Source organism: Ceratotherium simum, chromosome 13 (assembly GCF_057802395.1).
Source record: "Ceratotherium simum simum isolate JZ-2026a chromosome 13, ASM5780239v1, whole genome shotgun sequence".
In the NCBI taxonomy this organism is placed as follows: domain Eukaryota; kingdom Metazoa; phylum Chordata; class Mammalia; order Perissodactyla; family Rhinocerotidae; genus Ceratotherium; species Ceratotherium simum.
Genome location: NC_141912.1, coordinates 54,059,616 through 54,069,738, shown reverse-complemented (window position 1 = coordinate 54,069,738; position 10,123 = coordinate 54,059,616). Strand labels below are relative to the sequence as shown.

At 35.9% G+C, this 10,123-nt stretch overlaps 1 protein-coding gene across 3 annotated transcripts in view; it reads right to left on the bottom strand.

Moving 5' to 3' along the window:
- Positions 1 to 1,274: 1,274 nt before the first annotated feature.
- Positions 1,275 to 10,123, bottom strand: part of SACK1B (scaffolding CK1 anchoring protein B) — a 79,819-nt gene continuing 70,970 nt past the window's right edge. For all 3 annotated transcript variants that reach the window (XM_087438732.1, XM_087438730.1, XM_087438729.1), the window contains exon 5: positions 1,275 to 7,684. In XM_087438732.1, the coding sequence (XP_087294858.1) occupies positions 5,386 to 7,684 (2,299 nt within the window). In that variant the 3' untranslated portion in view covers positions 1,275 to 5,385. The remainder of the gene's footprint in view (positions 7,685 to 10,123) is intronic.

Genomic DNA, 10,123 nt, shown 5'->3' with positions numbered 1-10,123 from the left:
CCAGACATTCTCTTTTTTCTTATATCAAAAGTCTACTATAACCGACATACTTGGAACAAAATAGGTTCCCAGTATGACTGTTAAACAAATAAATGACCCAGATTGTTGAAACAGATTGTTAAGGCAGAAATGTCCAATTTGACCTGTTATACTTTTCTTTGTTAACTCGAGTTTTCTTTTGCATATCTTTTGCTTCTGTTTCTTACTGCTTTCAGCTCAGGTAATTCCACCTCACATGAGTCTTTTCCGCAGGCAGGATACACACTTAATTCTTCTTCTTCTTCTTTTTTTTTTTTGGTGAGGAAGACTGGCCCTGAGCTAACATTTGTGCACATCTCCCTCTACTTTTTATGTGGGTTGCCATCAGTGTGGCCTTATGAGCAGTGCTGGGTCCGGGGCCGGGATCTGAACCTGCAAACCCCGGGTCTCTGAAGCAGAGCGCGCGAACTCAACCACTACGCCACCGGCTGGCCCCACGCATGTAACTCTTTTTAATGCCCTTGCATCATTACCTAGCCCAATTACCTCAGGATGGATGGTCTTTGATTCCTTAAATCAGCTGAGCCTATTAATAAGTTTTCTTTAGGATGGCCACAAAAGTAAAACCTTATCTATTTCCCATACTATCCCATTGAAGAAAGTTTTTCTCACACTTCAGCATTTATGGCAAATGGACAAAAAAATCAAAATTTGTTTTTACTTAACTATTTAAAATTATACTTGAAAATCAAATTTGCCTTTAAAAGGACACTATTTAATTCCCAATATACAGTATTTCAATTGCATCCTATTCTGTGATATAAGGGATATGGTTTTTTCTAAGGAAACTGCATTTTGAGTTTTAAATAACTTTCAAACTGTAGGTTATTTAATGTCACTAAGTGATCTAATGCAAATGCACCTTTAGAGTATTTTACTAAGTTATCCAAATGCAGCTACCAATTTTCCTAATGAAATAGATTCTCTATTTTTCAAAGTCACAAATTATTTAAAATAACTACCATATTCCAGTAGAAATAGAAATAAAGAGAATGAGTATATATGATTTTGAAGAGTATTGTCACTGGATATCAAATATGGATAAATAATTGTATGAAATATAATTGCTAATCAAAATAAAACCAAAAGTGTTTAAGCTATGATTTCAAAATTCATAGAGAAATATTTTGAAATGTATAAAAATCTAAATTCATGATATAATGACTAAGTGAAAGCATGAGCTTACATGGAGAAATCCAGTGTATGCAAATAAAAAATAAACACCTTACGATATATTGATATTTGTACAAAATTATTTAATATTTATTTGTTAGATCTAAAAACAACTTGATTTGGAAGAATATTTCTTTGCTAACATTGTATACATATAAAAAATTGACTCTTCGGTTCATAATTTCATCCTTTTTTTTTTAAATATTCTAGAACCAAACTGAATATTATGATAAACGTTTTTTTCTTATTTTAAACAGGATCACACATAGTTAACATGAAACAATGATTCTACTTTACGTCGTTAGCCATAGGCACTTTAAGAATCAACAGATATTCATGAAAGACCAATATCTGTGGAATAATAGTTGAATAACCAGATAATCTTGAGTAAAGTTCAAGTTGAATGTAGCCAGAGTTCCACCTTCTCCCTTGCTTATCTGGGTTACAGTAGATGTCATCTTAATTAAACAAGACATTTCTTCCACAAACGTAGACTGCCCACATATACCCATACCTCAATACACCATGTCAGAATTGCGGCTAATCCCAACCATTACTATAGAGGGATATCAGCATGTGTAGGATACAGGCACTTAGACTATTCTGAAGCTATCTGCAAAGAACTACTTTGAATTCGTACCTATTTTCTTGAGTTTCTCCTTAGAAACTAATGTAGTATGTAGAGTAAAAGTTGCCTTACCAAACTTTAATATGAAAGTACATTTAAGTGATATTATCTTTCCACCAATACTAATATGGGGAGAAAAAAGAAAGTATATTGCTTGAAGTGATAACATCCATGAAGTTTGGTAGTGTCTGTTTAAAACTTAAAATCTGAGTAAATTATTTGAAGTATTATGTACTAGCTCAGTCTTAACCCTGAGGAGTTTCTCAGCTGCAGAAACTTTGGAACTTTACTATGTATAGATTCTGACACACAGATATTTCTGGATGAAAAAAAGTGAAGGAAAATAATCAAAGAAAAAAGGCAGAGGAAAATTAATCTGCTGTGCAAGTCTAAGCTATCCATTACAGGTGGGTGAAAGAAAGCATCCCGCATTGCCCAATGCCATCAGGGAAGGAGGAATTCAAGAACTATTGAAAAGCTATCTACGTTTCCCAAAATGATGGCAGTTGCTGTACAAAAGCCTTTATGTAATTTTCTGAAATTAAAACTCTAGTCTTAATTTCTAGCTGTAAATTCAGCTTTAAAGTTACGTTGCTCTAAATTTCAGGACTTTGAATTTCAGAGCTGCCTAATGACAAGTAGCCCATTATCCCCTTAGCTCTGAAAGATGCTCCATCTAACACCAGCAGAGAGTGAGTAATAGTGAAGTCAGTCTGGTTTGGTTAACTGTGGGTTCTGCCTGCTGTAAATGGGTAAAGGAAATTACAGAAGTGAATTTTGTAAGAGCAAAGTGAAAAATCTCTTTCACTCATTGGACCCCAATTCTAATGCTTTTTAATAATCTGTGAAGATCATACAATTTCCAGATGACTCTAAATATTAACCCACTAACAATTAGAAACATTTTTCTTATTGCAACTGAATTCCTTATCTAAGGAAATACACATTCCAAAGGTTTTTTTTTAAAATTCAGATTTTTTGTAAATATCCTTGGCTACCTTTCCTATGAAAAATGACTGTTCCCTCTCAAAGTTTTCTTTTTATGCTATTAATTTATTAAGAAGTGTGCAAAATGTCCAACCTATTATACTTAGCTTTCAGAAACAATAAAATCCCATGTTGTAGTACTTGGGAATTCCCTATGTTATAACAGGAGTTTTAAACCCTACTTTTATGAATGATGTGAAACTGAATATTATATTCTGGATTTGTGTTTATAAAATGCTATTGCTGTACAGTTACTGGTATATATCTGCAATTTGTAAAGAGAGTGCAAAAGACAGAGACAACTACTTTCAAAGAAGTTTCCTCAAGCATAGTGGAGTAGAAGCCAGCAAGGTATGGTGTGGTACAGTATTAAAAATACAGGCTTTTGTGTTCAAACCCCAGTTGTACCAACTCAGAGCTGTGTAACTCTTGGAAAGTCACGTAACTTCTCTGAGGCTTAGTTTTCTCATTTGCAAAATGGAGGTACTTACTTCCCAGGGTTATTGTGAATATTTAATAAGATAATGTATTTAACATTGAGCTCCATCCCCTGCCTAGCTTCCTAACCTTCCTTTCTCTAGCACAGAAGCAGGTTACAACTCACTTATGGTTCCCTTTCCCTTCCTCTCGTCACAGGTCAACAGGAAGGAGATCAAAATGGCTGCCTAGCAATTAAAACTGGCCTGCTATGTTACATTCAGAAATTAATCTCCATTTAATCTCCTAATCTCACCTACTATGATTATTTTAAGCCCTGTGTGTCCTTCTTGTCTAGTGGAATTCAACTAAACCTTTCTCAGTTGATTGCTGTTGAGTTAGGAAATATAAATGTTCTCTTATTTAATTCTCAATAGTTTGGGCGAGGCAGTTTGAACACAGTTGGGAGGTAATGTGATGTGACAGAATGTTACAGACACTTTACTATCGCTACTTATTAGTTACATGACTTGGGGCATTCCCTCTCTGAGTCTCAATGTCTCAATTATCACCTCAATCATCATCTGTAAATAATGAGGACAATGGTACCCACAAAATATTGTTGTGGGGACTTTAGTTTCCAGCTCAAGACCCCGTCTATGATAAGTGCCCAATAAATGTTTGGTTTTCTTTTCCTTACTGCCATGTTTTCTCCTGTCATGTTTCTTATCATGGTTTTTAAACACTATGGAAAATCATTTTAATGACACAGACATTTTAATGCCATTATTTTAATTATTTCATGGCATAAATATTAATATTTGATTGAATCTTGAATTTTTAAAACAACATACTGCCCCCTATAGCAACTTAGGTGTTAAATAATATATTTAAAGTATTACAGAAACACTTCACACTTCTCAAATGATACATTGTTTCTTGAATTCTGTTCTTTATGGAAGAAGTAAAGCCAAGTTAAAGTCTCTATAATGGATATGGAGCTTTCATTTCATTACTCCAAGAAAGGCAAGGAGTATCTTATGATCTGAATATCATCATCAAGTTAAGATAGGGAAAGATTTAAAACTTTCAACCAGGCCCCACGGTCATGGAAGAACTAGGCCAAGGATGACTTCTCATTTTCATCACGGTACCATTATGAAAACACTAGGCAGTCACCCCGTATTTGGCACAGCTTAAAAAAGAGCAAAGAATTTTGCAAGCAAAACACCTAAGCATTGTTATCCTAATCTAAGATAAAAATTTATGCAGAAGTTTACATTTCTAAAAACCTTTTTTATATTAGAAAAAGGAGAGGAATAATTCACGTTTTCCAAATTCCTGCTGGCCTGCAATAAGTTTGAAGGAAGAAAGAGCGATAAAAGTTCAGCAGCTGATGGGTAAATAGAGTACAGGCTCCCTTGGTCCAGAGCAGAGAGAAGCACATCTTGGATGGTTTTCAAAGTATTGGGAAGATAAATTCCTATGATGTACTTGTACTATGTGAGGCTGATACTTTGCAAACACCTCAGGCAAAGTAAAAAATGTGCTGGGCTATAGTTTAAATGGCAGCTGTGGCTGCCCAACCAGCTGTATATACTCCACAAGAAAATTAATAAAACATTAATGAAATAGAAAAGTTATCCTGTAGAATTTAAAGGTAATTAAAAACCAAAAAGGCCTCAGTCTATTTTCTCATAATTTTAAGATATGAAAACCCCAAGAAGATATATTATAAAGGGTGACTGAGAGGATTATGATTTTTTTTTAAAAGGAAAGACTTTAGAATGAATGGTTAAAATCCATACACCATCTCTCCACTGAAGTTTATATTTAAGATTTAAGAAGATCTTCGGTCTGAAGAAAACAATTGAATTACATTTTTTTACCATTACCATTTAAAAATCATGTGTTTATAGAGACATCCCATCTATGGTGTAATTAAGCACAGCTAACTTTATCACACAGAACAATAACTTTACTGTACATTAGTATGTGAGTAAACATACCCATCACACGCCAAATTCTGCCCATATAGAAATCCATTGGCAGGTTAGAAAAACTGTCTCCAATGTTCTTTGAACAAATATTTATAGCCACATTCGTTTTGTATTTTAATATCTATTTTTAATTACAGTATTTCATTTATTTTTGTGTATGAAGTTTCCAAACTTCTGCATAAATCCTCGGAACTTGTTTTCATTTGGCTGATATGAGTGGTAAACACCAGTGTTATAATTAAGCAGTGGGCTTGACCTGCCATAACTATTACCTACAGTTGCGGATTTTACTTCTGGGCGGTGTATACCAGTATTTGGCATGTTGCTTGTTGGCTGAATAGAGCTTTCAATCTTACAAAACGGCTCAAAACGACTATAAACGCGCCGGTCAATTGAATGAGTTCTTAGCAGCTCATTGGGCTTTAGCCTTGGAGAAGCTGGTTTTCTTTCAGGAGCAACAACTGTATTCATCTCCTTCGAATCTCGGTATTGGATCTGTTCAGTGTTAAATCTCGGGGTAGAGGCATCTCCTGCCTTTTCCAAGAACTTGCCTTCAACCGGACCTGGAGAAGGTATTATTTTATTACTTTCATTGGATGGGGAATTTATCCCCTGAGATGAGCTCACTGTTACGTCTTCCTTACTTTTGTGGATGCTGCCTTGAGAGTTTGATGAGGAAGAATGCTTTCTTCTAGGAGATGAATCAACTGTTGGTTCTGATTTTTTGGGTTTTTGATTCTCTTCAGCCTCAGAGACTAAGGTGTCAGAACTACTACACATTCTATAGAAGGCGGGTGCTTTATTTTTGGATAGGTTTTCTTTCTTTTCTGGGGTAAGGCTAAGTAACGACCTTAACTTCTGAGATCCCTTTTTCAAAAAACTTGGGGAACCCTTAACTTCCTTCTTTGAAGTGAGTTCCTTGTTAGGTTCCTCCTTATTCACATCAAGCAAAGCAGCAATGGAAATGGACTTGGTAGCAGTCCCACTCGGAGAGTCTCTCTTGATGACCTCTGTCTCCTCTTCCGTGCTCTGGGTCACATTGTGCATGCTTTTAGAACTTTTCAGCAAATCCTCTTTGGGTTTTTCAGGCTGTCTAACTCGATTCCTGGTAAGTGTACTGTATACATAATGCTTACTATTTCCATGATCTAAATTGGCTTTTGAGTGGTCAAAGAATGGGAAACTTCGCCTTTTAAGCAGATTCTCATTTTGTTGATTCTTTAGATTTTCTGTCTGCTTATTTACACACAACGTTGTATATATATAGTTGTTTGACTGTGCATGGCCATTTGCAGCTTGGTTTATGACTGCTGAGTGGTCTTCGGGAACCTGCAAGTTGTGCATTTTCGGTGCCTCTGACTGCAACATGATCTTGGGGATTGATTCCGGTAAGGGTTTGTCTGTCAAATGCTGTGCACATGTAGGGGTGTCTGGTACCTCTTTAGGTGGGTCACTTCCTTGGGAACCAATGATAGTTGAATTTGAGGAGCCAGTTGTACAACTGTTAACTTCCTGCTGCTCGGGTAAAGTTGGTTTAAACACAAAAGAGGAACGAAGCCGAGAATGAGTATAAAGGGCATTGGCTTTCAAATTCTCAGCACCATCATAGCCCTCAAACCGGTCACCTAGAGTGGATCCATTTGAATCAGGTGCAGCTTCTGAATGATCATTTAAGTAGGATTCAATTCTCCAGTTACGCAGGAATGACTTTGTGGTGTGTTCAAGGGTTGGCATTCGTTGTTGCAAAAAGCGAATATGATTATCCGTCCCGTTAAAAGACCTCCGCACATTTGAATTCCTTTCTGGAAGATTTGTTGTTTTTCTCTGGGCAAGCCGATCAGCAAAACTCTGGGCAGGTGGGTTATGGTGGCCAGCATAGCCTCCCCGTGATGAGGATGCCACGCTGAGACTATCTGAAGGCCTTTTCCAATTACTAGGAGGATTAATGTTTCGATTCAGAGCTCTGTTAAGCAGCAGGTATGGTGCTGTTTCTGGCTGTTCCCCAGCATAACTATGCCTCTTCCAATTTTCATTCATCTGACTGGGTTGACACTGACGGATTGTATTCGGGCCATTAAAGTTTGGAACAAAATGAGGTTTGTATACATAATTTCTTATGCTATATCTGTCATGTTCATTTAGGGCATATATCCCTCTGTTTTTGAAGTAACTAGAATCTAGCCTATGCATTTTGTCCTGTCTACCAAAAAGGTTTCTTTGGCTGGAAACAGAGGCTAATGAAGAAACTGAACGCTGGTAAGTGCCATTCTCCCAGAGTGCTTTCCCATGCTTCACCCTTGCTGATTCTTCCTGAGCGAATGAACTGGGGACACAGGATCTGGCATAGAGAGTTCTAAATTCTTCATCAAAGGACTCAACAAGTTGTCCTGTGATAATCTGGACCATGCTGAGGTGAGCTTTTTCAAATGACCACATGTAGCTAAAAAACAATCAAAATTGGAAAATTTTAATTTTGCTATTAAAAGATTAATGACAATATAATAGCTCTACTAAAACAAATGTCATTTAGTGTTGACAAAAGAGTATTTTTGTTTGTTTTCCTTGGCTACCATAATTTAGAACATCTTCAATCATTAAATTCTTGCCATACATATGTCTCCCCACTCCCAGGTTCCTATTTTGAATAACAAAGCAACTCAAGTCCTCACTTTTAATCCACCCAAAATTTCTTACACTACTTTCTGGAAGTCCAAAGAAAAGCCTGCTGTGCATTTTGCATGTCTGTCTACTAAAATTTTATGGAATAAAAAATGATATCATATTTCACATGTAGCATCCTGGAATGGTGCAGGCAAGCTAGTATCAGAGGAAAAGTTGAGAGACCTAGCTTCTGCAGAACTATCTATCCACATGAGCTTGGGCCTCAGTTTCCTCATGTCCAAACTGAGGACATGGACAGCATAATCGCTCCAGTTCCTTTTGGTTCTAACATATTATAATGCATGATAGGTCTGGCTAATACATGTGTGTATTACTCAGTATGTATTACATGGCTTACTCAGTAAGTGTAACTTAGGATGCCAGGAGGTGTAAACAGAGACAGGATTTGTGGACAGCGGCCTCAGTCACTAAAGGGCACACTTCACTGCACTCAGTGTACACAGGATTGGTAAACTGAGTCCTCAGAAACCATGAGGAAAACACCATGCCAGTCAGAACGCCAATTAAGTTCTTTAAATACAGAATACAATTTCTTGTAACTACTTTATAGTACTTTGTTGAACTTCTAACCTCTTTCCTAGAGTTTCTGGGTGACAGTTATCTTGAAATTTCATATAAAATTTTAAATCTGATTTTTAAAAATCTAGATAATGTAACATACAGAGTCACTGAGCTGAAAAAGGAATTGCTAATGTGTTATGTGTCAAATAATGTAGATGATATAATGGGGGTCAATACAAAAAAAAAAAAAGGAGACAGAGACATTCTCCACAATGAAGAAGCTTACTGTTTTACAGGGGAGACAACAACAAAGGCAAATGAAAATATTAAAAGCATGCATAGAGTAATAATTTAAAACATAAAATATCATAAATGGCAGTATACAACTTAAGAATCTTGCTATTCTGATATGCTTATTTTTATCCAGTATGCTTATTGAATGCATGGTATGAAAAGAATATTTACAAGGTGCACTTTATGTACAGATGAGCAGGCCACCAGCTCACTGAAAAGAAATGGTACAAAAGTGAATCATTGAAGGAATTTTCAATCCAACCGAAGACATGAATAAAAAATTTGCTAGATACAGCAAGTAAAGAAATGAATAGTCAGCTATCAAATATGAGAAAATCCTTGGAGACAGTGAAAGTTTAGCAGTATTTTGACAGAGACTAGATACCCAGAAGTTCAGATATGAAAAGTGTGGGAGGACAATTTGTGTGGAAGAAGAAACATGGAAAAAGGAAGGAAGCAATAATGGCCATGTTTCAGTTGAACACAGAAAACAAATTATATTCAGCTGAAGTAAAGAAGCTATATAAGAGATATATGAACTAGTGGAGAAAATCTTGAAAGCAAAGCAGAGAGTTTGATTGTATAGGATTTGTTTCCAAATTTGGATAAATTATAATAAAAAGAGATGTTTGAGGAATGACTTTTTCTAATAGCTATTTGCAGTATAGACTTGAAAGATGAGGGACTGAATTTACTAGGATGAGTTAAGTAGTTGGAATAAGATGATAAGAGCCCAAACCAGAGTAGAAATTGGACAATCAGTAAAAATGTTGAGCCAGTAACAAGAAGAAAGAATCAGAATATCTGTACGTCATAAAGGATGTGCATAGGATATGAAATAAAAATAACCTCCGGGTGTTGAGCTTAGGAAACTGAGAAGATAATGGTACTGGTGAATATGTTGCAATTGGAAAAGCTTCCCTGCTTTGGTAAATCAGAATATAATACCGTAATATAATTTCAGGTAACAGGAAGACATTCAATTGTATATATTCAATATAGAGATTATTCTTTGGAAACACTGAATAGCCCAGATAAAAGAGCTATTTATACTGACATTTAGGGATCTTCCTGTAAAACTGCCAGGATCCCAGCCAACCGCTGTGCCATAAACTCAACTGTTGATAAGCATTTCCCACACAATTTCCAATAAGCTCTATAGTCTCTAAATATCAACACATAATAAAAGACCGACAAACATTAGAAGTTTAGAAGATAGCTTATAAAGCTTAAAAGCTTAAGAGTAAAACAGAGACCAAAACAAACAGGAAAAAGGCAGCTGGAGGAAACAGAGAAAATGAACAAATAAGAATACATTTAAAAAAACACACACAAAAACTATAATAAGTATCGTCAAAGAAATAAAGAGAGAAAATAATGCACCTATAAAACATGAACAGGA